Here is a 25,750-nt window from a genome sequence, read left to right as displayed (position 1 = left end):
GGAACCTGATCCAATGCGTTTTAGGATACATGACGTGAGGACACGTTCAGAGCAGAGGTCAGTCCGCCTCGCCGTCGTAGCAGTTCCGCGCTAGGGTGCGGGATTTTCTTTCTAGAAGGACCAGGATCGGAGGGAGGGGGCAGCCACCAGCACGAATGAAGGGCCAATTATATCACTGGCGTCGATCGTCCCCGGACGCAGGCAAATCACTAGACTAGACCGGGTAGTGGTGGAGCGCCGGGTTCATAGGTGAAAGTGGTCGATCGTGGATCGTGCCAGCAGCCAACAATAGAAATGGGCGATCCAAGAGAGCCGACGAGGGCCTAACTGGCTGGCACATCGTCCTGGAGCTCGTATTTCTCCACCTTGAAGACAAGAGGGAGCGAATCTGAAACGAGGGAAATAGCTTTCGCACTCCGTGGCGGCCGTCCAGAGCAGGAAGGGGCCAGGGGTATGTCAGACGGGAGGCCAGGGTTGGGAGGAGTTGACGCTAGAAGCCTTCTCGAAGGGCCCCTTCGGGCAGGGATGGGCAAGGCCAGCGTCGCATGCACGAGGCCACCATGGGTCTGATCGCCCGCGTTCGACGGGGGCCAACCCGGAGGAATGACGCTAGAAGGCTCGTGGAAGGTTCTGAGCGTCCCTAGCGGCCCGCGCAAACGGGGGCTGCAGAAATTCGCGCAGTGCGAGCGTCATTGTCTGGGATGGAGGTCGAAGATGCCTCCAACGGGATGGAGGACTCGAGCATAGAGACAGTAGTCGATTCAATCTCCAACCACCAGCCCAACGGACGGTGAGGACCTCAATGCAACAACAAACACATCCTATCTGGTAGGTGCTCGTGGCCCCCAAGCAATCTGCATTTAAGCGTGCTCCTCGAGGAAAATCAGCGTCAGAAGGATTCGTACCGGCGTCTCAGATCACAAGGGCCGGCCGGGATTGAGGAATTCTCTCATTCTTCTAGAACCGGACCAGAATCCTTTATTTACACCCCCTCATGTCCACTCTTTTTGCCTTGCATTATTCACTCCCATCATCCTTGAACCATCTCCATCCCACCTCTACTCTATTCCACACATCCACCATGCAGTCTCCCTACTCTTGCTACTCCTCCCCGGGTGAGGTGGACTTCTACTTCTACCACCCACAACCCCAAGCCCCCATCTATGACTCGCCGCTGTACGACCTGGAGCCGTCCTCCCCCTTTGGCGTGCCCGAAGTCGAGGTCTTTTCCTTTACGAGCTCACCCTATGCCTTCCCCGCCATGCCGGATATGCCCGTGTACGACGCGCCCCGGATGCCCACCAGCGCGCCGACCAGCTACGCGAGCAGCCACTGCGGCAGCAACTCGGGAAGCTGGACCCCAGAGCTCATTATGCCTTCCTACCCCATGTCGTCAGCGAGCAGCACAGGCTACGACTCGTGCCCGGACTCGCCGCCGCCTGTTTCCAAGTAAGTTTCGTCTCGTGATCGCTATCTTCGTATGAAGCAATATACTAATTCATGTTCCCTTTCAGGCCTGCTAAGCCCTTTCCTTGCGATAACTGCGGCAAGACCTTTACCCGCTTCGCGGACCTGAAGCGCCACCAGTCTTCGGTTCACTATCCCGTCTTCCGCAACTGCCCTGTCGAGCACTGCTCGCGCAAGGGCAGCAATGGCTTCCCGCGCCAGGACCATCTCGTCGAGCACCTGCGCTCCTATCACCACATGGACGTGCCGAAACGCCGTGCCTTCAAGCGTTCCGCCAAGGAGATGGCATAAATTGCCTCGCGCTCCTCCACCTTAAAACTGGTTCCTTGGTGGGACCTAGCGATGGCTTGTCACCTCTCTCTGTTTACGATACTACGACCACTTTAATCTTCTACTTTGCGGCTGCTGCGCCAGTCATACCCCTTTTTGATGTGTGTTCATATAGATCGCAGTCCTATTTTTGATTTCCGCGAAATCCTGTATAGAAGAAAGACGACGCGAGCCTGGTTTCTTTTCTCGGATGCTTTTACGTTTTGACGCTTATAGACATAGACTTGAGAGGATTTTGGGTTTTTCTATAGACTACTACTGCTTACTGGTCGGGCTGGGACGAGAGGGACGATTACTACGATGTATATAACTGGGGTGTCGGGATTTACTTACCTTCTTCGGAGGGAACCATACAAAAGACTTACCTTTTTTCTCCACTACTTTCCACCCCCTCTTTCTTACTTTCGTCTTACTCTTCACGGACTGCGTTCTAGAGCCATTCTAGAACAAAATCGCGCACACGGTAGTCAGACCAACCACTGATAGACGGGACGACGGAGTACCGTGTCAGGTATGATCTCACGCGCGCACGGACAACCAACATGATCCTTCAGATGACCGCCGATCCCCAGCCCTGCAAACAAGGTCAGGCCATGCACGCCGAGTGTTAGCGAGCGAGTTAGCAAGGCTTGGCGCCGCTTTCTTGGTTGAGCATTTTGGAGATGTAACTTAGGTAAGGATAATATACTTTGGACTAGGTTCGCCGGTCCACAGATCCACCACTGTACCAACACTCTCAGTCCGATCCCGGGGAGCGGATCCTCTTCTATACTGAAATGAGCATAACAGAATCCGAGGCATCCTATGTACGGTACCTACACTCCCGACCCGTCCTCCAGAGCCAACCGCCCCTTCCAGTACCGGTCCCACTTTGCACAATTTTCTTCGATCACTCGTTTCACACCACCATCATCCAACATCATCTCCCGAATAGCGGCCTCCTGCTCCACAAACTGTAGCCCGAACCCCTGCTCTAGGTGCCAGCCGATATGACAGTGCATCAGCCAGGCACCTGGGTTATCCGTCCAGAAGGCCAGAACCAGATATCCCGAAGCTGGCAGAAGGGCTGTGTCGCGCTTAGGGAGTGATCCTGCCGGCCTGACCAGACCATGATGTTGTGGTGGGTGATAGGTTCCGCTTCCTTGCGCGATCACGAGAAAATCATGGCCGTGGAGATGGATTGGGTGTGGCACGTCCAGGTTAGTTTCGATGGCTACGACGACCCATGTTTTTGATTTGGGGAGAGATATCACGTTCGCGGCGTTGGCGAACACCTGTGATGTGGTTTGAATCTGAAGGAGGGTTGGGTCGGACCAGTTCAGGTGCATGGGTTTCTCGTTGATGTTCCAGCGGTAGAAGGCGTTTGCCGTTTTAGCGACGGTGACGGCCAGGGATTCGTTGTAGAAGAACTCTGCGTCGGAGATATCTAGATCCATGGAGACGAGGGGGACAAGCAGCGACGCATCCTCGTCTTGGCAGCTATCTTCGAATTCGTGGGCAGCCGTCTCCGGAAGACTATCGTCAGACGCACCATCGTCGTAGTAGATCACGCCCCGGATATTGTCTGCATTGCGGTTCATGGAGCAGGCGCTTTGCGGTACGGCACGCAGCCAGAACCTATCGGCGACGGCGGCCTGGTCGGCTTGCACGATAACATCGTAGCGCTGTCCTATTTATATTGCCCCAGGCCGGCTTCGGTCAGGACGGGGTGACGGGGAATTTGTGGTCTCGTGGATGACGGCCTATCGATTGCGATGCTTAGCACTGTGGTCCTGTATGGCTGAATGGGGACCAGGTCTGCGGCTATCACGGTCATTGTGTGGTTGTCGATGCTGAACTTGAAGTGCGTGTCGCATGCTGCGTTGCCCAGGCGTAGTCGGTATGATTTACCCCGTGTGAAGGTGGTGTTGAATCGATGGCCGGTCTGCCCGGGCCTGTTGTCTGCGCCGAAGACGTTCATGCCATTGATCAGGGCGTTGTCGACGGTCGGTGATCCGCTCAGTTGCGCCGTATCCCATAGTTCGTCGACGGTCTTGATGTCCCAATCATTCAACAGAATAACGCCCTTATCCTCATCATAGTTGGCACTGGCGGGTCCGTGGATGATAATCCCACCAAAGACCCCCTCCCACGTCTGCAACCCAAGATGGGAATGATACCATGTCGTCCCATACTGCATCGCCCTCCACCGGTACGTCATGCTACTCCCAGAGGGAATAGGGCACTGCGTGATAGAAACCACCCCGTCCATGGGATTAGTGTGATACTGCCGCACTCCATGAAAGTGCATGCTAGTTCCATTTTCCACGGAATCTGGAAGCAGGTTGCGCAGGTGGACGACCACCGTGTCGCCCCAGTCGGCTTCAATTGTCGGGCCCGGGATCGAGCCGTTGATGGCTATTCCCCAGCGTGGGCGCCCGTCTGGCGCGACGATGAGCTGATCTACAACAAACCAGAACTCGCGCGTTACCCCTGTGTCGGGGACTATGGCCGTGTAGTCTGTGTGGATGTCATGGTCGCACCATTGTTGACGGGTTGTAGGGCTATTGCCCTGGCAGGGACTGGGAAGTCTCTTAGTTGACGCACTAGCTGTGTCTGTAGCCGCTACCGCGAAGTAACTCAATAGAGTCAATAATGATACTTTCATGATAGCAGCAGAGATGAAAATCAGCAAGTAGAAACGCAAGTTCGACAGCAGACTCTTTGTATGATCGACAATTCATCTCCGAACAGCTGCAGGGGTTCTGCTGACACTGCAGCTGGTGCCCTTGAGTCGGTGCAAAATATGAGTATTTCCGCGGTGGAATAGCCTCCGATTTGAAATCGGACACTCTGCTCGTGTTTGTCTCACGATGGGTAGCAGTCGAGTTGGAAACAGCGCATCCGACTCTGTAGTAGCCGCTCATGGATGAGCTGGCTGTCAATAGGTAAATTGCAGCTCTACAGAGTACATACACACACATCATAACGCCATCCCAAGTACCGCGCCAATCCTCCTTACACTGACATTATTTCGTCAAGGCCAACTCCACAAAATCCGTAAAACACTGCCCCCCTACCTTCCCCGTCTCATCAAACTTCACCCCCTCCTCCGCGAGCCGAATCCTCTTCTCCTCCCGAAAAGATCCACCCCCCTTGTGCTTGCTCACCCGCCACTCTCCCTTGTACCCACCCAGGGTGCGATCCGCCGCGAGGACGCGGTGACAGGGCACCTCGGGCGCGAAGGGGTTGGTACGCATAGCGTTGCCGACGGCGCGCGCGCTAGATTTGAGATGTGCTGCCATCGCGGCGTAGGTGGTCCAGCGCCCTGCGGGGACGGAGAGCAGAGTGCGGTAGACGCGTCGGCGGAAGGGGGTGAGGGTCGGGTGAAGGGAAATGCGGCGAAGGAATTTTTGGGTCGTTGGAGATAGAGTCTGAGTAGTGACGGTGGTGGTGGTGGGGGGTGGCGCGGTGGCCATTGCTATGGTTGTCATGTTGCGATGCTCGGCGTGTGCCAAGACGGGGATGCGCGCGGAGATGTGCTAGATGGACGCGTCGATCGCGTGCAGAACAGATGGTCTGGCTGGATAAAATGGAGGGTTTCTGATTATTAGGAGAAGCGATGAGGGAGGAAGGAAGGAGGAAGAAAACGGGATGGCGTGGTGATGGTTATACTCCGCGTCTTGTCCTCAAAGTGACCAATCAGAGGGCTCTTTGAAATAGGTACCTCTATGAGCGAGGGAAAAATCAGGATTTGCCTATACAAGACCGAAATTAGGAAAAGATCCAAGGAACCACTCTATTATTATCGTTCCAGACCCATAACTTGCTCTTTGGTTACGTCTAGGTTGGAATGCAATATGGACTTCTAGTTGCCTATGCATTCATGGGATATACCCTCTAACATCATTCCTACCTCGTAAACTTCATGACTCAGTCCCAACCTGTCATCAAGTCCGATCCACATGTTCCGCCGCCACACCATTCTCCTCCGTCTCGGAGACAATGTCCTTCACAGGCACCTCCTTGCCAGTCTCCACATCCACCACGCTGTTCTTGCGGCTGGTAGTCTGGATCATGTTCGGGTTCTCAGCCTTGAGCCGAGCGAAATTCTTCTCAGCGTCCCAAGCCCACGGAGTACTCGCGGCAAACAGCAAATCCATGTCCTCCAGCGTGCGCTGGTTACTCTCCGGGTACAGCGCCCATACCATGGGAATTGTGATCACGTTGCTAGCGGCGAAGATGTACAGGGTCTTCTCGCCGATGGCACTGAACATAACCGGGCACAGAAGGGTCTGATATCCAAAAATTAGCACCGAAAAGCCCCATCGTATCAAACAAGGATACTCACCAGCCATCCGTTACCGATACTCCATCCAACCACACCCCAGGCGTTACCCTTAGCACGTACCGCCAAAGGGAAGATCTCGGCGGGATACAGCCACGGCACAGTCAGCCAAGTCGCTCCGAAGGTGGAGGTGAAGATGAAGATCATCGAAGCAGCCGCAGCACCGAATGAGGATGCTTTGCCCATGTCGCCAGCCGCTTTGGAATTAATAGCCAAACGGGAAAAGCCGCCAGCCAAAAACATGGCAATGCCCTGGACGACGGAACCCCAGTAGAGAGTCCATCGACGGCCGATGCGGTCCAGAGTGAAGACGCAGACAAGAGTTGCGAACTACCACCGGGAAAATTAGCCCTTCTTCTCGCCCGAATAGAGGTGAAACATACCATGTAAAAGATATTATTCAGCCCGCTAATCCACTGACTCTTCTCCGAGGCGAAGCCAGCAATACTAAAAATAGTAGGTGCGTATACCGTGACACCAGCGATGCCGACCCATTCCTGCATGATTTGCAACCAGACCACGAGTTGCACGCGACGACCGATATGCAAATCCCCGGACTTGTACCCAAACAGCATGGACAGGTAGTTATTGCTGTGTACCACCGTCTTCTCCATCTCGGCGATGTTCTGGATATCCTGGAACTCGGCCTCGACACGCACCCGCTCCTCAGGGCTATCCCCGCGCAGCCGCTGCAGGATGTATTTGGCCTCTTGCTCGCGGCCGACTTTGACCAGCCAGCGAGGTGACTCGGGGAAGAACCAGACGGCAAAGAAAAGGACTAGAAGCATAATGATCTGGAATGCGATGGGGAAGCGCCAGCGGAAGGCCGACTTGCCGTCGTCGATGAAGGACAGGCCGCTAGTCAAGATTAGTTATAGGGCTTTGGACCAGAGAAAAACAAAAAGGCAATGAGAACGTACAACTCCAGCCAGTAGGCCAGAACCACACCGAAAATATTCAAAGTAAATTCAATGGCAATGAACTGCCCGCGCGAGGTGTGCTCGGCGGTCTCGGTGGCCCAGACGGGGACAATGGCGTTCAGTATACCCGTACCGATGCCGTTGATGAAGCGCGCTGCAGCCGTCAGCGTAATTCTTGTTTCTTGTCATGTCTGCACCTACCGCAAATCATCCAATTGTGATTCTGAGCCGAGCACTGCAGACTCGCACCCAAAATCGCCCAGGCGGCGCCCACTGCGATACTCTTGATTCTGCCCATACGATCACCCAGCCAGCCACCGAACAGGCCGCCGCAGAGAGTCCCCAGGTAGTAGACCGAGACAATGCCACCCTGCAGCAGAGAATTGGTGACCACGGGTGTCAATTGGCCGCCCTCCACCTTGGTATAGCCAAAGCCCATGAGCTCAATGTAGTCTTTGGCGTTGTTCACGCCGGACATCATACCCTGGTCATATCCGAAGAATAGGATGGACAAACCCGCAACGCAATTGACAGCGACGAGAAGCTGGCGCTTCTCCAGCTTGTGGACAATGTTCCATTTGGGGATGAGATCACTCATTTTGAATGCAATCGAGAAAGAGCCAGTCGGTCTAGGAAAAGAACAAGGAAAGGGATAAGCAAGCAGACCTAGGTCCGCGGGGTGAGTAGACTAAATCCGGCAGAGAACAAAGTCGCGCGACACGGCGACCCCGCTTGCTTTTAAGTCACAATAGGTCCTTCACGGCGCGAGTCCGAGCCTTAGACTTCGGTCCAAGGAGAAAGTTCTCCACGAGGATCGGCAAGGCCGTCCCCAGCTCAGCAAAGGTCGGCGCTCCAATCTGGCTACATCCCGGCGGGAGGTTCTTCAATCTACGTATTGTCCCCACTACTGCAGACTTCGGTTCTGCTAGGCCCCGCGGGGAATGCAATCGGCAATCCGAGCTTCTCTCGTCCCTAGGGGATCAAATTGACAGGTTTAGCGTCCCAGTCTGCGTTTCCTCAAGCGGCAAACCATCGAGTCAACCGCCGCATTTTGTTCGCATCCTCAGGACTCGACCAGCCTGGACAGGGGCTGCAGATGCTAATGGAGAGGGGACTACTCCGGATCTGGTATGTATTTGCAGGTTGGGAAAAAGCCGCCCAATGAAACCCTAAATCTGGCTCCACCGGCCTGGAGAAACAAAGAGCCACGCCCATTCCGAGTCGGCAAGCCGGGGGTCAGCGAAACCAGAGCATTTGCGAACGGCTTCCTGCTTTTAGTTAGGCAGAGTCACTCCTGTAAAACCAATCATAATCGTGTTCCTCGTGTCCTTTTTCAGCTTTCTTTCATGTTCCGTGGCGACTTGGCGTCAGGCACGTCGGAGATAGACCGATGGTCGTGCCGGCAAAGAAAAGAGCAGAACCCGTGTCTCTCCACACATCCCTCCCCACGCCCCGGAGAAGATTCAGCCGGTTTTCTTTGGCGGGAAAACGTCATTCTATGGACTTCTAGAAATGGTCTCTAGCAGCAATGAAAGTGGCCAAGGACTTGGCTAGCCGACGAGCGCTTTCACTGAAATCGAGCTACTTGTTGACTCTGTCAAAGCACAACTACCGCAGCCAAAATATATTTTCAATCCGAAGCTACTGAGTACAATATCTTTAGGTGTTTGAGCCCGATGAGGACATCTATCTCAGCAGAAACATTTCCCTGCACATCTTTTGCCTCCTAATACACAATCATCTCCTCGAATGCCTGTTGAAGATCCTGAGTTATGCGTGACTAACATCCCAGCTCCTCTATTGAGCCCTACAGCAGATTCATTTTGTGAATCAGAAATGAGAAACTTGTACCCGAGAAGAAAGTCCGCTGTAGTCAGAAAGCATGCTACTGATTCAGACATGGCGAGTCGCAACTAACAGAATCATCCCGGCCACATACCGCCAAGACTGATTCTGGGTGGCAGACTGCTTTTGAAAGCATCCGAGTTTCCATTTCTCTCGAGCATTCTGTCCAAATGTATTCCATATAAAACCAGTAGAGCGATTCGTTAAGTGACTGGCGAAGTCTAACTATGCACTTCAAATGTGCAGCGTCCTAGCTATCCTCTAGGGACCGCCGATAAAATTGATTCGAATCCGGCTGGCGGGGGATCTTCGATATTCTCCGATCTCGCCATTTCTCCAGGCCCGAGGCCAGCACCTCCGCAAATAACCGTAATTATGGTCTGAGCGGGCTCCCCCGACTGCTGTTTTATGAACTCCGCGGGCATGGCGTTCATTGGGTCTGGAGAAAGGCTAGAGTCGATCTGGCCGGGCGGGTAGAGGGCGGGAAAGGATGCTGCTACCCGAAGGGCAACCAAGTGGCATTCCACATAAATAATGCCATACTGTACGTCCTATTCAACACCGGTTATTGATTGATTCCCAATATTTCCTGCAAATATATCTACCTACAGTACTACTGCTTGACCTCACTACTCTCTCTCGGCATCTTCCCCCGGTAAAGTCGGCCCAACCGAGTCAACCCGGCCTGCTTAGCTAAGCCTCTCTCAAAATACCGCAAAAGCTCTTTCTTTCCCGTTCACAACCACCTTTGCCTCCATTGCGCACTCTCCATCCCTTCTCCGGCTTCCTTGGGGGATTTACCTGTCTATTGTTCTTGATTCATTTGCTTCGCGTCCATCATGTTCCGCTCCGTCCTGCCGCGGGCTACGCCGCGCACTGCCATCCGCTGCGGCCCCAAAGCTGTCCCTTCGTCCTTCATCGCTACCCCGACGCTCTTCATTGGCCGCTCAAAACGTGGTTATGCGTCTGATGCAGGTGAGTCCTTGGTCATACTGCTCTTCCGGCGCTATCGGAGGCCTGCCCTGTGCTTCCCGGGAGTGATTGCTGATTTCCGGCCCACCGGGCAACAGAGGAACACGATCTCGTCATCATCGGTGGCGGTGTTGCTGGTTACGTCGCAGCCATCAAGGCCGGCCAGGAGGGTCTCAAGGTGCGATTCTAATTTCAGCTTCGTTTTGTCCCCATGGGCTAACATGTTTACTCGACTAGACCGCCTGTATCGAGAAGCGCGGAAGACTCGGTGGCACCTGCTTGAACGTCGGCTGCATTCCCTCAAAGTCCCTGCTCAACAACTCGCATCTCTACCACCAGATCCTCCATGACTCAAAGAAGCGCGGTATCGAGGTTGGCGATGTCAAGCTCAACCTGACGCAGATGATGAAGGCCAAGGATCAGTCCGTCGATGGGCTGACCAAGGGTGTTGAGTTCTTGCTGAAGAAGAACGGTGTCGATTATGTCAAGGGTGCAGGTTCCTTCGTCGATGCCAACACCATCAAGGTCGACCTGATCGACGGTGGTGAGCAGACCCTGCGTGGCAAAAATATCATCATTGCCACCGGCTCCGAGGCGACTCCCTTCCCCGGCCTGAACATCGATGAGAAGCGCATCATCACCAGCACTGGTGCTCTGGATCTGAAGGAGGTCCCTAAGAAGATGGTTGTCATTGGTGGCGGCATCATTGGTCTAGAGATGGTACGACTTTTTTTTGGTCCTCGTTCCCAAGGCTCTAGCTAACAGAGATTGTAGGCTTCCGTCTGGTCTCGTCTCGGTTCTGAGGTGACCGTTGTTGAGTTCCTAGGCCAGATTGGTGGCCCCGGCATGGACGCTGAGATCGCCAAGCAGGCACAGAAGATCCTGGGCAAGCAGGGCATCAAGTTCAAGACCGGCACCAAGGTCATCAAGGGCGACGACAGCGGCGAGACTGTCTCTCTGAACGTGGAGTCCGCCAAGGGTGGCAAGGAGGAGACCCTGGACGCGGACGTCGTCCTGGTTGCCATCGGTCGCCGCCCTTACACCGAGGGTCTAGGCCTGGAGAACGCCGGCGTTGAGAAGGACGAGCGCGGCCGCCTGGTGATCGACCAGGAGTACCGCACCAAGATGCCTCACATCCGCGTGGTGGGCGATGTCACCTTCGGCCCGATGCTGGCGCACAAGGCGGAGGAGGAGGCCGTCGCGGCGATCGAGTACATCAAGAAGGGCTACGGCCACGTCAACTACGCCGCCATCCCCAGCGTCATGTACACTCACCCGGAGGTCGCATGGGTGGGCCAGACCGAGGCCGAGATCAAGGCCTCGGGCGTCAAGTACAACGTCGGCTCGTTCCCCTTCAGCGCCAACTCGCGCGCCAAGACCAACCTCGATACCGAGGGTGTGGTCAAGTTCATCGCTGACGCAGAGACCGACCGCATCCTCGGCGTTCACATCATCGGCCCCGGTGCCGGCGAGATGATCGCTGAAGCCACCCTCGCCGTCGAGTACGGTGCGTCCAGCGAGGACGTCGCCCGGACGTGCCACGCTCACCCGACCCTCTCGGAGGCCTTCAAGGAGGCTGCCATGGCCACCTACTCCAAGCCCATCCACTTCTAGAAACCTGATATCCTCCTGCCCCAACCAACAAACACCATGTACTACTTCTTTTTTTGGTTTAGTCTACTAGCCCGGCTAGAAAACTACATGTAGCATTTCCTGTGGTTCAATTCCTTTTGTCTGAATAAAAATATTCCCCATTTACCAACGTTGCCATACATAAAAGCCTTGCGCAGTGCAAAAACCAAAAAAAAGTGATATTGAAATAGCAAAAGCACTGTCCTGCAGCGCCGGCTGCCGTGTGGAAGACGGCGATGTGGCCTACTATTCTGCACGACTGGCTATGAATTATGCTTTTGGGTTTAGTCCATACGATTAATGGCTTCTGAGATATGCACAGTATGGTCACTATCTAGGCATTTATACCGCCCCGTGATGGAAGACTGTACAGAATTCGGCTCGACCTTTGACCGGACGATTCTATTTCGAGTGCAATGGCAAAAGCCCCTAGAAAATCTTGCCCAAGACCCTCTTCGCATCGTCCCTGATAGCCCCCTGACCCTCCTTCGCCTTTACAACATCATTTTGTACAAACCTCCTCCTCAAAGCCTGCGGGGCCTTCGCCAGCACCTCCCCCTCTTTGCCCGTATCCGACCGCTTCCTCTTCTCCTCCCTCTTCTTGGCCATGCCATCGGCAACTCGTCCGGCCTCGACGCCGGCCAAAAACATTTTCTCCTCTTTCTGGGCGCGGATGTCCTGCATCCGAGTCCGGGCCTCCCGCTCTGCCCTCTCCCTCCTTTGTTGTTCCATCAGATTATCCCATTTAAACCCCGACAAGTACTTCATGTTCCATATATCGTCATGGTACCAGCCGCCTTTCCGGCCGCCGACGATAGTCGCGTTGAGGGTCTCCGCGCAGATCTTGGCGGTCCGTTTCGACGCAAACTCGACCCACCCATCCGTAAACATCTTGCGCTTGTTGCCCCGCTTGCGCGAGTCGGTCAGGACGAGCGGGGAGAGGAAGGTTTTGGTGATGGGCTCGAAGCCTCGGGCTTCCAGCATGGCTTTGAGGGCGCCAGGTTTGAGGTAGGGCGGGAGTGAGGCGAGATAGATAATGCCTGGCTTTTTCTTCTTCGCAGAGGCTTTGGGTGGTTTGGTTGAGAGAGGTTTTGTAAGCTTGGTCTTCTTGTTGACGAGGTTTGTCTTTGTTTCTTTGTCGTCATTCTCTTCTTCTTCCTCTTCCTCCTCCTCCTCGGACTCCGGCTGCGTAGACTTGCGGCCCTTGCTTTTAATATCTGTCCGGGACAGATGATCCTCGTTTTCGCTATCGGAGTCCTCGTGGTCCGACTCTAGGCCGAAAAAGTCTTGATCTGCCGTCCGCCGCCGTTTTACGGAACGACCTTTGCTCTCCGCCACCTTCTCCTCGGAGTCGTAGCCACGATCGATGGCTTCGTCCTCGTCAATGCCCAGAAAGTCATCATGCGTACGTGTTGTCATTGTGGATTGTTCCCTGAGATCAAAGGGAAGGTAAAGTGAGGTGTAGAAGTGAGCAGATCAAAGTTCTCCACAACTTTTTTTTGGACGGCGGATCTAAATTGTTCCGGCCACACTGGATTATGTCAACACGATCTATAGCCGCAATAACCCTAACTAAGGAAGAATAGAATGTTGAAAAAACTAAAACGATACAGGTATTTCTAGAGTATTTGCACCCCGATAACTGTAACTCAAGATAGTGATACGTTCGCGAGACAAATAGGGTCTTTCGATAGCTAAACATCATGCACAGTCCCTTTCCACCATCACCCCGCCTTGTGCCATACCGGACTGCTTGTGATCAACTAATGACTCTTGAAATTATTTTTCTATCATGCATGTGGACCCATTACCTACAGTTACATCCTACATGCCCACAATTCATCATCACAGCGGGTAAAGGCGGTCCCCACGCCCGGAGAAATTGATGCCGTTGCGCGAGTCGAGTATTGTGGCCGTGGTTGTTGATGCAGCCGTGTTGTTGGCGTTGGCGATGATGATGTTGATGCGCACGGAAACGACGACCCCTAGAACAATCCAACACACTTTCTTCGCTGGAATGGCCGCAGAATCTACAATCATGCGGATGATTCACCACTTGTCCATGCCCGGATATGCAATGTTGCTGTTCAGCCTTCGTCCGATGATGCGCATGGCAGTGTAGATCCACCGATGATGATGATGACAACGGCAGACATTTGGAATATACACCGCCGCTGCCGTGAGTGGCGCATATCTGGTGACAATACGTATGCTTCGCCTGAGGTGAATGGTTGTAACTGTAAGCGCAGTGGCAAGAATCTGAATGTGAATGGCGTCCCGATTCTTTTGGTGCATATCTGACACTGTGGTGGCATCGGTGCCGGTTATTAGAGGCGGAATCACTCTCGTCGGAGGTAGATTCATCGGTGCGGTGTCTTCTGCACTGGTGATGGCTGTGGCTGTGGATACTGTGTGGGGGGATTACCACCTCGGGGTATGGCGGAGGGCAGCAGTCACATTCAGAGGCGGTGCGGTGATGGCAGTGGAAATGTCTGTCGAAATGCATCTCAATGGTTCGAAATAATCTCGAGTGTGTGTTGTTTGTTTTGAACTGTCAGACATTCTACGATGGAGGATAGCCTCGCGTCTTATACACGATCCGCGCATATTTCCCAGTAACAGGGGTTGGTTTGACCAAATCTCATGACTTTCAAGATAACTATTACGATTCGAAGATGATGCATGCCTTTCTTTGTTTCGATCCAGGTGTGCAGCCGCATGTCACACTAGGGCTGCGGCTTGCCTGGTGCATCGGGCATCGGTGCCTGAGAGGTGCATGCATGTTTGCTTCTCGAAGCAGTTTCAGAATTCCAGCACAGTCCTATTTAGGTTGAAAAGACCCTTGACATGCATCTAGTTGATGTTGAGGATATGGCCCGACGACGTCGGAAGTTCTTTGCTGCATGTCATCGACGGCGTAAAAGGCTGAATCCACTCGGTCATCACAGTCAGCCAGATGTCACAGACGGCTTTGACGGCTTCTTCGCGCGAGGAACCGCAGCTCTCGATGTACACTATACGCTCGGTGTCAGCCTGACCAAACAGCTAACCAGATCACATTGCCTACCTTTGACTTTCGGCTCAGTCCCTGAACCACGAATAGTGAAGCGCACTCCCCCATTCAACCACAGTGTGAGCATCTGACTGCTCGAGTCTACAGGTAAATCCGGTTTGTTATCCGGTGTTTCAGAGTCATAACCCTCCGTCAAATCCCTCCACCGAAGAATCTGGAACGAGCCGAACTTGCGTTCTGCAAGATGCCGGCCGCCCCTGATTCCGCGAAACAGCTGCATTGTGAGCTCTGAATTCGGGGAGCGGAAGTAATTGTTCAATGTCTCATGGTGACCAAACTCGGAGAAGAGCTGTTGGAGTTTGGCATGTACAGTCAAACCCTGTGCCCTCCATTTTGCCTCCGCCGCTAGGAATACCATTGCAGCCGTGATTCCGTCCTTGTCATAGCACACCGATGGAAACATGTACCCAAGTGCCTCCTCGTATGCAAAGGGAACGGTGTATCCATCTTCTTCGAGTTTTCGGGCAACATTTCCCATCCATTTGAAGCCGGTCAAGGTCTCGACAAAGTGAACTCCCCGGGCGGCTGCCATTTTCTGGATCATGCCGCTCGACACGGCTGTCGTTAGGACTGCTGTACGAGAAGGGTCTTGGGTGGCTTCAATTGAATCGAATATGTGAGAGGCGAGGAGAACTCCAACATGGTTCCCGGTGAGGGTGAACCACTTTCCGCTGCGATGGAAATGAGTTACAAGCTAGCCAAGGTAAAACAACATAAAAACTCACTCGACTTTCTCCGCTACCGCAAACCGATCCGCATCAGGATCATTTGCGATGATCAAGGTCATCTCTCCTTGATCGGCGGTTTGCATAGCAAGATCTAAAGCACCGGCTTCTTCAGGATTTGGGAATTTCACCGTGGGAAAATCAGGATCTGGTTTCTCCTGAGAAGCAACAGTCACAAAATCAGTGGTCCCAACTAAGTGGCAAGTTTCTTGGAAGACTGAGCTTCCCACGCCATGCAAAGGTGTGTAAACGAATGGCCTGGGGGGTTTCCAGTCTGACACGGTCGATTTCTGTTCAGCGGTGTCAGTCCTCTTCTTTAGAGCAATGTATGATGACGGACCGCATATTTGCTGACTTGACTGATATAGTCAGACAAGACTTGCTGGTATAGACCCGTTGGAACAATGTCATTTATGGCCCAAGCAGTTTCCCGCGGTTTCAAATTTTCCCGGATCGATTGTGCGATCTCCATGTCCATGGGAGTATTGATCTGGGCGCCGTTGTTGAAGTAGCTGTGGTGTCGATCATGTTAGCACGGAAAGAATCACAGGATTTGGAAAGTCCAACACTTTGTATCCTAAAATATTGTCAGTGAATGTGCCAAAGTATTACTATCGGCTTCAATTACCATTGTCTTCAGCTGGGTTCTACACATTTGTCCATCAGCCGTGTACTAACAAGTAATTGGGAGCGACCTACATGACTCGCCGTGACCATGATTCCCGCAGCAGCTTTGAAATGGCCGATTCCAAAGGGAACGAGGGGAGTCGGCGACTCTTCCTGGTAGTGCCACACGGGAATGCGCTCATTGAGGAACGCATTTGCGGCGAGCGAGGCGAACTTGGCCGAGTTATGGCGAGCATCGTGACCAATGACTACCCCGGCCGCAGCGATCTCTGGATGTCTGGTTCGAATGTACTTGGCCAGCCCCTGTGACGCCTGGATGACGGTCAGGCAGTTCATACACGAGAAGCCGGCGGCCATGCGGCCCCGCAGACCCGCGGTACCGAAGTCGATGCCTATACCTCGATTAAAATAAACCATCTAACAATACAGGCTGGCACCTACGACGGCGCAGCCGCTTCTCCAGCTCGTCGGTATCATCGGAAGCCCGGAGTGTTTCCATTTCCAAGCGAGTGGTGGGGTCCTGGGGGTGTCAGTGTGCACTGTACTTCAGAGGTATAACCCGACCTACCTGATCCCAGTCAAGCCATGTCTGGACCAAGGACGAGAGTGAATCCTCCATGATTACATAGGTGGTGGTTTCACTAGACCCGTCAAGAATGTGTACAAGTGACGAAGTGCCGATCATGGCCCCTCCACCCGTGTTGATCCACTTCCTTCCTTTCGTTTCAGCCTGGGCCGTTGGGTCTTCCCCCAACACCGCCCTTTCCACCCTGCTAGGTGTCGACTTCACTCTTTCAACCCTCCTCCACACCATGCAGAATGCTTCTGCTGCTTCCCGACCGTCCAGGAAGGACACGGTCCTCACTCGCCGGCAGATCGAGGGCCTGATTGCAGAGGGCAGGCATGTGTTCATCTACGAAGGCTGCGTCCTCAAGGTAGATGCCTGGTTGCCCTTCCATCCGGGAGGAGACGTCTCGATCAGGCACATGGTGGGCAGAGATGCGACGGACGAGATCAATGCGTATGTGGTTGTGGGCGTACCTCGGCTGGAATCAACAAACACTGACCCGACTCTTCAAATTAGGCTGCACTCAACAGAAGCTCGCCAGCGGATGCCTTCGTACCAGATCGGTCGGTTCGAGGGGACATGGATCAACTTCCTACCGCCCATTCAAGGCGGCAAGTTCCGCCCATACTCAGAGGAAATCTACTCGAGCGAGGAGGACTTGAACACCAGCCCGGAGGGCTCCAGCGAGGACGGATCCCTGCCTCCCTCGCCCATCTTCGATCCAGTCGATTCAAAACCCACTGCCCGGCGGAGGCAGCCTACGTCGGACCCCTCGAGCTCGAGGTCGACACCTCCCACCGAGCCCTCCCAATCCAAGCCGTTCTTCTTGGACGCTCGAACCAGGGACGAAATCCTTTTCGACACCGCCAAATATCCCTCTCTGGACACCGCCAGCCAGGAGAGCATTAAACAGAAATACCGCGAGCTCAACATCCGCATGCAGGAAGCCGGGCTCTACCAGTGCAATTACTTCTCCTACTTCATCGAGTGCTGTCGCTACACGACCTTCGCCGTCCTGTTCTACACATTCCTGCGCATGGAATGGTGGGTAACATCGGCCTTCTTCCTAGGCTGTCTCTGGCACCAGCTCGTCTTCACAGCCCATGATGCCGGCCACATGGGCATCACGCACAAATTCCACGTCGACACGGTGATCGGCATCGTCATCGCCGACTTCATCGGCGGCCTAAGTCTAGGCTGGTGGAAACGCAACCACAACGTCCACCACATCGTGACCAACGAGCCGGAACACGACCCAGACATCCAGCACATCCCCTTCTTTGCCATTTCACACCGCTTCCTCACCAACCTGCGCAGCACCTACTACGACCGCATCATGCCCCACGACGCCGCGACCAAGATCCTCCTGCGAATCCAGAACTGGTCCTACTACCCGATCATGCTCTTCGCGCGATTCAACCTCTATGTCCTGACCTGGGAGTTCCTCCTGAAACGGCAAGCCCCGAAACGGGGCCCCGCCTGGTGGCACATCTGGCTCGAGGTGGTGGGCCAGCTCTTCTTCTGGACCTGGTTCGGCTACGGCGTGATCTACCGATCCATCCCAGACTGGAACAGCCGGATCATCTTTCTCCTCGTCTCACACATGGTCACCGGCCCGCTCCATGTCCAGCTCACCCTCTCGCACTTCTCCATGTCCACCGCCGACCTGGGCGTGCACGAGTCCTTCCCGCAGAAGATGCTGCGCACCACCTCGGACGTCGACTGTCCCACCTGGCTGGACTTCTTCCACGGTGGTCTCCAGTTCCAGGCCATCCACCATCTCTACCCGCGCATGCCTCGCCATAATCTGCGTCAGGCGCAGAAGTATATTCTCGAGTTCTGTCGCGACACTGGCATTCCGTACGCCATTTTCACCTTCTATGACGGGAATAGAGATGTTATTGGGCGGCTGGGTGATGTGGCGAAGCAGGTTCGCCTCTTGGAGGAGTGTCGCAAGTCGATTGCCCAAGAAGGTGTCTTCGCTAGTCATCACCACTGAGTGTTATCGGCTTCAACGAATGCCCCGACGACGATGATGGTTGTTAGGCTATGAATTTCCTTGGTTTCTGTAGATAGATTGCACTCCATGAGCAGTAGACTTTTCCGACATCTGCGTGTCCATAATGATGAATCGATTGTGTTTTATTTCATGCATCTTCTAAAGGATCCCAAATATGCTATGCTCGAAATGCAGACACGAACACACACACACAGACACACACACACACACACACACACACACACACAAGAGAGAGAGAGAGAGAGAGAGAGAGAGAGAGAGATCCCATCCCATCCCATCCCATTCACCCCGGCAGCCCACCCCCACGCGCAATCTTCTTCGCACGCTGCTGTCGCCGATTATGATTTGCCCGGCTGGCCTTATTTTCCTCCTTCTTTTGTCTTGAGGCGGCACCGTTTTGTTCCCCAGACTGTGGTGGTCTACCACCCCTACCTCTACCACCTCTGCCTCGTCCGCGTCCACCACCAGCACCTCGTCCTCCCGCGCCGCCTCTCCCCCCGCGCGGAGCAGCAGATGCAGAGGAGTCGCCTTCCTCATCTGACTCGCCCTCTTCCGGTCGTGGTTTTCGGTATGACGTTGAAGGCAGATCCGTCTGGTTCAGAGCACCACCACCACCACCAACACCGCCAGAATCCAGCGCCAGTCGATCTTCAAGCCTAGCGAGCCGTTTCGGGTCGCGGGTGAGCATGACAGCCCACCCTTCAATAGCCTCGTCTGTCATCTCGGTGTCACGCTTCAGAGAAGCGCGCGGCTGCGAGCGACGTGTAGCTGAGTCACGAGCAAAGAGCGCAGCATTGGACTTGTAAGTGCGGAAGAGGATCATATCCAGCTGGTCGGCGCGGCGGTTGCGCATGTCCGCCTCTGCCTCAGCGTCTGTGCCGGTCGTTGTAGCGTCGACGGTTCCGCCCACGTCGGCGACGTCATAGGTATCGTCGCGCTCGTCGTCGTCGGAGTCGAAGTTCGCCAGCGCGGAGAGGATGGCTGCTTTGTTGGTGGCGTGCTGGCTGCGGTCGGCGAGGACTTCGTCGGCTGTTAGATCTGGATTTGCGCGGCCGAAGCGGAGCTTGCTTTTGGATTGCGTGGTGGCTTCGGAGCGGCTCAGTTCGGCGATATCGATGTCTGCGTCGAAGATGTTCTTGCGCGTTGGCGCTGATGATAGGGGTGAGGGGATTTCTGGGGGCGTTGGCCGCAGTGCCAATGCGTCCCCACTGGATCCTGCTTGCGGGGGAGGTAGCTGTTCCGATCGGTCTAGAGACTGGAGCTCTGGTGGGAGGTTGTCGTCTAGAAGCTGCGCGACGATGGTCTCCGGGTTGTCGTTGTAGAAGTCCAGGAGTCTGACGATAAACCCGGACCCGAGGTCGGGGAAGAGGTCTTGCACTTGCGTGACTAGTGACATCTTGTGAGCGTGGAGCTCTTCGGGGATAAGAGCACCAGATGATGGGCCTTTGCCCTTGTCCACTTTCTTACGTCTTTGATACCGATGGTGCAGGGGCTTGGATTCCATCTGGTAGACGCGTAATTGGACGAGGAGGTCCTCGGCACGTTTTTGTGGATGTGCAGTTAGATATTTCTCCAATCGAAGAAGGAGATCCGAACTGCAAACCAGGTCCGAGAGCAGAGTCGGTTCCTTCTTCATCCTCGGCGTCCCTAGGCCCGCGGCAGCTTTAAGGCTGAATAGCTGGTCCAGGAGCAAGGACAGATTGGCCGATGGCTCCTTCAACAGTGAGATCATCCCGACATAGATGTTGGCCACCAGAATCCGGCGGAGATCTTCCCTATTTTTTTGGGACAGATAAGCATCCGACACTGTGTCCAGGAAGTCCGAGCCTGCCATCAACACTTGGCCGCAGGGCGGTAGGACCGACGCCAATATCGTCAAGCGGCGGACATCCGCCATGACCTCTGGGTTCAGTGTTGCGCTTGCCAAAGACAGTTGCTTGATAATGAGAGATTTTGTCTTCTCTAGACTGGAAACGATCTTCTCGTTGTGCAAATCCCATGCTGTGGAGAGTGATGTCTTCAATGCCGTGCTTGAAGGAAAACAACAACATAGATTTCCCCACAGCTTGCAGTCGAGCATGCCTTCTGGTGGATCCGCAAGACTCAGCAGGTACCGCCTTGTCGCGAGAAAACAGAGCTTCCGAAGTCGTCTTGCTTTGGGTCCTGTCTGCAGGCCAGCGTCCCCCGCTGCCGCTTGCTGATAGTACGACTCCAAAAAGGAGACGGCCGGGACATCATGGACCGCGGCATCTTTGAATTGCTGATCTGTTGCATTTAAACGAATGCCCAGCAGCATCATCCATGCATCCAGGCACGCTTCCCAGTCGTCTGACGGGATGGTGGACCTGAGTGCAGCGGGCGGCACTGGAGCGAGCGGCGGGAAGTCCGCCATGAGGGCGAGCGAGGGAATTGAACAATGCGACAAACCCGCATCCCATAACTACAACCATCATAATCGTTGGCCGTCACCCGTCCTCGATGCTGACTCAGCCGCGGCGTCCCAAAGCGGGTTAGTGGCAGATAACCGAGATGCCAAGCCACACTGTCTTTTTTTCTTCATCGTCAAATCACCATCATCAATCACCGGCCCATCATCACTTTACCGAGCCACGCAGTTCAGGTCTTGATCGGCAATTTCTCGTATGTGCTTGTCTGTTGTATCCCTACAATTCAATCTCTAACACCTCCCAACACAGATCACTCAATCACACAAGATGTCTTTCCAGAAGCCCGAGAAGGATTTCGGCGAGGGCCCCGTACGTCTTCCGCAACACATCCCGCAGAATCGCAACCCTTTGATCAAATACTAATTCCTCGTATAGAAGGTCCACAAGATCCGCATCACCCTCACCTCGCGCAAGGTCGCCTCGCTCGAGAAGGTGTGCCAGGAGCTGATCGACCGTGCCCGCTCCAAGTCGCTGCAGGTCAAGGGCCCCGTCCGTCTGCCCACCAAGACCCTTCAGATCTCCACCCGCAAGACCCCCAACGGTGAGGGTTCCAAGACCTGGGACAAGTACGAGATGCGCATCCACAAGCGCCTCATCGACCTGCTTGCCCCCACCGAGACTGTTAAGCAGATCATCATCAACATCGAGGCTGGTGTTGAGGTGGAGGTTACCATTGCCGCATAAATTTAGCTATTTAGAGGCATGGGCTGGGTCCGGGTCTAGTGATCTCTTCGTTTGGTTGTCTGCTGATGCGGACCGAGAAGGAGGGGTGGTTTCGCCGAGTACTCCTTTCGAGGAGTCGTTGATACCCGCTAGATTTAACCTGGAATACAAAAAAAAAAAGTGGAAACATCTTGAAAACTATCATCTTCATAGTTCAATTCGTAGCCATAGTATTGTACACAGAGATACACGGAGAGGTTGTCTGTCCGATGGCACCCAAGCGCCATCTGTCTCTCTTATCCTGTCCCGAAATCCATCAAACAGAAAATAAAGTCCCTAGAAGCCAAAGCTGATCCATTCCCGCTTCGGCGGCACAGTCGGGATAATCTGGTCTTTAAAGTAACCATTGGCAAGGAAGAATTCGTACTGCGCCACGACTTCCGGTGTATAGTCCTCGGGGCGGCCCTGCGAGTCACGCAAGCTCGCTTCGTCAGGCGGTCCGTCAGGGAAGTTAATCCGGGTCCAATGATTGCTGCCTTGCGGATGTAGGTAGCATGGGTGATCGTGGACGTATTGCACGGGACGGCCCTTCCACATCGTAAGGCGGTTGGTGGCTGGGTCCCGCAAGGTCTCGCCTTCCAGTGGCGGGAGAGGGTTGTGCTGGTTTGGATCGTCGATCTTGATATACGCGCGAGGTCCGGTATCGACTTGTGGGGCTGGCACACCCTTTGGAGCGGCGGGCTGACCGAAGGGCGCTGGAGCGGCGGGTTGTTGGGTCGGCGCGCCGAAGCCTGTGGCGGCGGATGGTTGGCCGAACGGGTTAGGAGGTTGTTGTTGCGGTTGCTGAATCTGGGTGAAAGGTGAAGCGGCCTGCGAGGGCTGTCCGAACCCGCTAGGCGCGGAGGGCTGGCCAAATGCTGAGGGTGCAGCAGGCTGACCAAATGGCGAGGGCGCAGCCTGACCTGCCGGTTGGCCGAAGCCACCGGGTGCTGGTTGGTTCTGGGGAACTTGGTTGAAAGGTGAGGCAGTGGAAGGTGCGCCGCCGAAAGGACTCGGGCTTGGAGCTGAAGGCTGGTTGAATGCGGGCTGGCCGAACGCTGGCTGGCCGAATGCGCCGCCTTGGCTCCCGAGGCTCGAGGGTTGCCCAAAGGCAGATCCCTGGTTCAAGCCACTGGGCTGACCGAAAGTGGACGGCTGGCCAAAGCCTGGTTGTTGTCCCATTGTGGACGGCTGGCCGAATGCTGAAGACTGTGCAGGCTGGGCGGGCTGTGAGGGCTGCGCAGTTGTAGGTTTTCCCCAGGTCGAAGCGGCTCCCAAATTAGAGGGCTGACCAAATGCAGAGGAAGGTTGACCAAATGCAGAAGAAGGTTGGCCGAATGCTGAAGGTGCTGGAGCTGGAGGTGTTGGAGCCGAGTCCGGGCCTGTTTTACCCTCGGTGATGTCAATGCGATTGGGATGTTCGTTCCCGCCGTCGATAATGTACTTCACAGCACCGTTGAGGTCATTCAAAGCGGCATCCATCTGCTTGGTGGCTTCTTCGTAGAGGGCCTGTGCCTCTTGAGTCGCTTGGTTCACGTTTCCAGCCGCCGCGAGCTCGTAGTGACGCAGACGCATCTCTTCCATGCTCTGCTCTCGGGGTTGACCACCGAAGAGTTGTCGTGGGACATGGCGTTGCGGAGAGTAAGAAGAAAGGACCCATTCAGGCCGTCCCTTGCCTACGGTCAAGTCGAGTTTGATATCATTCACGTTGACGCCGTAACTGTGTGTGCATTAGTCGATCTATAGAAACAATGAGCGGTGAGCCACTTACTCCGTCGGTTGCTGGGTCTGCGGTGTTCCTCGCCCTATTGTTCTCATGAGTTATTTCCGAGTGTTTGAAATCCTTGGGTGCCATAGGCCGCAAAAGATCAGACAGCGCAGGGAGTACATGTGGGGATGGGGCATGATCGTCAAGTCGAGGCCGGGAAGCAGGCAGTTAACGTGTCTCGAAATCAGGCTGAAAAGGCTTTCCACGAAATTTGACATTGACAGGGTGAAGCCTCGAGCCATCAGGCAGTAGAATGGTTCCACTGATGGGTACACGGTGTGCCATCATCAGGCGCCAGGTTCATGGGCGTGCATTTCTCTATCGGCACCATGACAATATGGATCATAGACGGCGGAACGTTCCTCTTCAGAGGCGCCCTTTTGGAAAAGCAGACAGGTTGACGGAGGCTGAGATGAAAGAGAAGGGGCAAACGGCCACAGAGAGATGGAGAGAGAGATAGAAAAAGAAAACATAAAACAGAAAGGAAAAGGCAATATAAACGAACGAAGCACAAAAATCGAAGTTCATGGACAACAGCAATTGAGGAAGCATTCCCAACGTTGAACGGCTGACTGTTGAACATACCTGCAAATGGTGTAGACAAAGCCCCGAATCGATTTCCCGAGGAACCAGCCGTCTGACGACCTGGATGCTCGAATTTGCAGCGGTCTGAAGTATGGTTAGCGCCTGTGTTTGGTCTGGATCCGAGAAAACATACCGCCGAACTTGCAGCGACCCTGCTGGAAATATGTGCACACAACCATGGTGTCTGTTCACCGGCCGTTCACTGGACGTACTCGCGATCCCCGCGCAGGGGCCGAGTGAGGAGCTGCGAAAACAATATCACCGACGAGGAAAAGAGTTCCGACGGGAAATTTCCAGAGTTGATGCGACGAAAAAGCGCGGTCGTGGCCAGCCGAACGCGTGGATGTTGAAAGTTGGCGGCAACGTTGTTTGGGGCTTTTCTGCCGCCCTGCGCCAATCAGCTGCTTATCACGTCGACTACAGATGAAACCACGGCCGAAATTATTCTCTAGATAATTTTAGGAGAGAGATTGAGGAGATTTGGTTTTTACATGTAATATTTCCTTAAAAATATATTCCTCTGGGCAGAACGGGAAACACGAATGGCGGGTCTGGCAGGCTCCAATGCGCATTATATATTTCGGCATGTACAATCGACAAAGTCTCAATCCAGAACCATGAACTCCCATTGCTGCGCCTAATATTTTGTAACTATCGAAAAAAAAAAACATTCATTCCAAGGCTCCACCGCCACTGGATGGGTATATCGTCTGTGTATGCCGCATGCTCTCCCGCAAATCGTCCCAGTTCAGCCCGTCGATCTTCTTCCCGCCGAGTGACTCGAGCTCGGGCGACAAACTGTCCAGTTGCCCAGTCGCAAGGCGTCGCATCATCACCGTGTCTTTCGCACCGGGGAGAGAGCTAGCATTCCCGTGAAGCAAAACCTCCTCGAACCACTGTGCCTCGTCCTCGTCGAATGGAAGGCCAATCAGCTCCATCGCACGCTTGCTGCGCCTCTGTCCTGGTTTGTTCTTGTGCACGAGCTCCACCAGTTGCGCAAAGTAGTTACGACGGTGGGATTCGTCATGCCTGCGGGTGAAATAAAATGCCTCTGTGACGTTGGACCGGCAGAGAGCCCCGAAAAAAGCCCGCTGGACCTTCTCTGTCGCTAGAGGCGGCGCCACGGTTAGAAAATATGCGATTGCCAAACTGTCGTCCTGTTTGGGGATGTGGGTCATGGTCAAGGTGTAAAGGATCTCATCGGGAAACGTTGGGATCAAAGAAGGTTCGGTCAGGTACTCGATGGCTCGCTGAAGACATGCACCGGTTAGACCAAATCAAGAAAGCGGAGTTTCTGATAGACTTACTCGGAACTCAAGTCGGTCCAAGTTCCACAGGCCTTCAATAAACAGACGGTACTTCTCTGGTAGGTGGAATCGACGCGCAAATTGTTGAGCAGCATCTGGGGCCGCGCGACAGTCTTTGAGGATGTAGTAGATCAAGGCTTGTTTGTGGTGGATATCGAGGGCCGATTCCACGATATGGTTGACGAGAGAGCGCAGATCGGCATTGGTCTTGGGCGGATACACCTTGGTTACTGCTGGAGGTCAGCCAGAGGCATCCACGTTGGAAAAATCGCATCCCATACCTCCTTTGATGCCGAGCAGGCCTAGCAAGCGGTCGGCAAAGAGCTGGTTCTCGAGCGCCCGCCGGTTGGCGAGGATCTGCTCGACGACCTTTGCATCGTAGGAATATTTCTTGTTAAAGGAGAAGATGGTCTCGAAGTCCTCCCACAGAGCCAT

At 54.3% G+C, this 25,750-nt stretch overlaps 11 protein-coding genes across 11 annotated transcripts; 4 read left to right on the top strand and 7 right to left on the bottom strand.

Annotated features, from left to right (window-relative positions):
* Positions 1-1,081: 1,081 nt before the first annotated feature.
* On the top strand, positions 1,082-1,758 carry PFLUO_LOCUS489 (uncharacterized protein; the record flags this gene model as incomplete). The annotated part of the gene is made up of 2 exons (XM_073782310.1): positions 1,082-1,449; positions 1,515-1,758. 2 exons carry the CDS (start codon positions 1,082-1,084, stop codon positions 1,756-1,758), a joined length of 612 nt encoding a protein of 203 aa, XP_073634587.1.
* Positions 1,759-2,612: 854 nt separating this feature from the next.
* On the bottom strand, positions 2,613-5,255 carry PFLUO_LOCUS488 (uncharacterized protein; the record flags this gene model as incomplete). The annotated part of the gene is made up of 3 exons (XM_073782299.1): positions 2,613-3,461; positions 3,608-4,348; positions 4,857-5,255. 3 exons carry the CDS (start codon positions 5,253-5,255, stop codon positions 2,613-2,615), a joined length of 1,989 nt encoding a protein of 662 aa, XP_073634586.1.
* Positions 5,256-5,726: 471 nt separating this feature from the next.
* PFLUO_LOCUS487 (uncharacterized protein) lies at positions 5,727-7,642 on the bottom strand (the record flags this gene model as incomplete). Its single annotated transcript, XM_073782288.1, has 5 exons — positions 5,727-6,071; positions 6,128-6,454; positions 6,508-6,982; positions 7,045-7,198; positions 7,246-7,642. The coding sequence occupies 5 exons, from the start codon at positions 7,640-7,642 to the stop codon at positions 5,727-5,729; spliced, it is 1,698 nt and encodes a 565-aa protein (XP_073634585.1).
* Positions 7,643-9,728: 2,086 nt separating this feature from the next.
* On the top strand, positions 9,729-11,475 carry PFLUO_LOCUS486 (dihydrolipoamide dehydrogenase precursor; the record flags this gene model as incomplete). Its single annotated transcript, XM_073782277.1, has 4 exons — positions 9,729-9,864; positions 9,960-10,039; positions 10,099-10,581; positions 10,636-11,475. 4 exons carry the CDS (start codon positions 9,729-9,731, stop codon positions 11,473-11,475), a joined length of 1,539 nt encoding a protein of 512 aa, XP_073634584.1.
* A 447-nt stretch (positions 11,476-11,922) lies between these two features.
* Positions 11,923-12,912, bottom strand: PFLUO_LOCUS485 (RNA-binding ATPase activator esf2; the record flags this gene model as incomplete). Its single annotated transcript, XM_073782266.1, has 1 exon — positions 11,923-12,912. The coding sequence occupies one exon, from the start codon at positions 12,910-12,912 to the stop codon at positions 11,923-11,925; it is 990 nt and encodes a 329-aa protein (XP_073634583.1).
* Positions 12,913-14,346: 1,434 nt separating this feature from the next.
* Positions 14,347-16,537, bottom strand: PFLUO_LOCUS484 (uncharacterized protein; the record flags this gene model as incomplete). The annotated part of the gene is made up of 9 exons (XM_073782255.1): positions 14,347-14,507; positions 14,561-15,237; positions 15,292-15,449; positions 15,632-15,803; positions 15,859-15,868; positions 15,920-15,938; positions 15,991-16,310; positions 16,360-16,438; positions 16,487-16,537. 9 exons carry the CDS (start codon positions 16,535-16,537, stop codon positions 14,347-14,349), a joined length of 1,647 nt encoding a protein of 548 aa, XP_073634582.1.
* Positions 16,538-16,730: 193 nt separating this feature from the next.
* PFLUO_LOCUS483 (uncharacterized protein) lies at positions 16,731-18,485 on the top strand (the record flags this gene model as incomplete). The annotated part of the gene is made up of 2 exons (XM_073782244.1): positions 16,731-16,939; positions 17,003-18,485. The coding sequence occupies 2 exons, from the start codon at positions 16,731-16,733 to the stop codon at positions 18,483-18,485; spliced, it is 1,692 nt and encodes a 563-aa protein (XP_073634581.1).
* Positions 18,486-18,789: 304 nt separating this feature from the next.
* PFLUO_LOCUS482 (uncharacterized protein) lies at positions 18,790-20,898 on the bottom strand (the record flags this gene model as incomplete). The annotated part of the gene is made up of 1 exon (XM_073782233.1): positions 18,790-20,898. The coding sequence occupies one exon, from the start codon at positions 20,896-20,898 to the stop codon at positions 18,790-18,792; it is 2,109 nt and encodes a 702-aa protein (XP_073634580.1).
* A 322-nt stretch (positions 20,899-21,220) lies between these two features.
* Positions 21,221-21,637, top strand: PFLUO_LOCUS481 (40S ribosomal protein S20; the record flags this gene model as incomplete). Its single annotated transcript, XM_073782222.1, has 2 exons — positions 21,221-21,262; positions 21,329-21,637. The coding sequence occupies 2 exons, from the start codon at positions 21,221-21,223 to the stop codon at positions 21,635-21,637; spliced, it is 351 nt and encodes a 116-aa protein (XP_073634579.1).
* Positions 21,638-21,952: 315 nt separating this feature from the next.
* Positions 21,953-24,187, bottom strand: PFLUO_LOCUS480 (uncharacterized protein; the record flags this gene model as incomplete). Its single annotated transcript, XM_073782210.1, has 4 exons — positions 21,953-23,375; positions 23,427-23,460; positions 24,009-24,092; positions 24,142-24,187. 4 exons carry the CDS (start codon positions 24,185-24,187, stop codon positions 21,953-21,955), a joined length of 1,587 nt encoding a protein of 528 aa, XP_073634578.1.
* A 492-nt stretch (positions 24,188-24,679) lies between these two features.
* On the bottom strand, positions 24,680-25,750 carry PFLUO_LOCUS479 (uncharacterized protein; the record flags this gene model as incomplete). Its single annotated transcript, XM_073782199.1, has 3 exons — positions 24,680-25,258; positions 25,316-25,545; positions 25,597-25,750. The coding sequence occupies 3 exons, from the start codon at positions 25,748-25,750 to the stop codon at positions 24,680-24,682; spliced, it is 963 nt and encodes a 320-aa protein (XP_073634577.1).

Source organism: Penicillium psychrofluorescens, assembly GCF_964197705.1.
Source record: "Penicillium psychrofluorescens genome assembly, chromosome: 1".
NCBI lineage: Eukaryota > Fungi > Ascomycota > Eurotiomycetes > Eurotiales > Aspergillaceae > Penicillium > Penicillium psychrofluorescens.
Note: the sequence above shows the minus strand (reverse complement) of the source record. Positions and strands in the feature narration are given on the sequence as shown.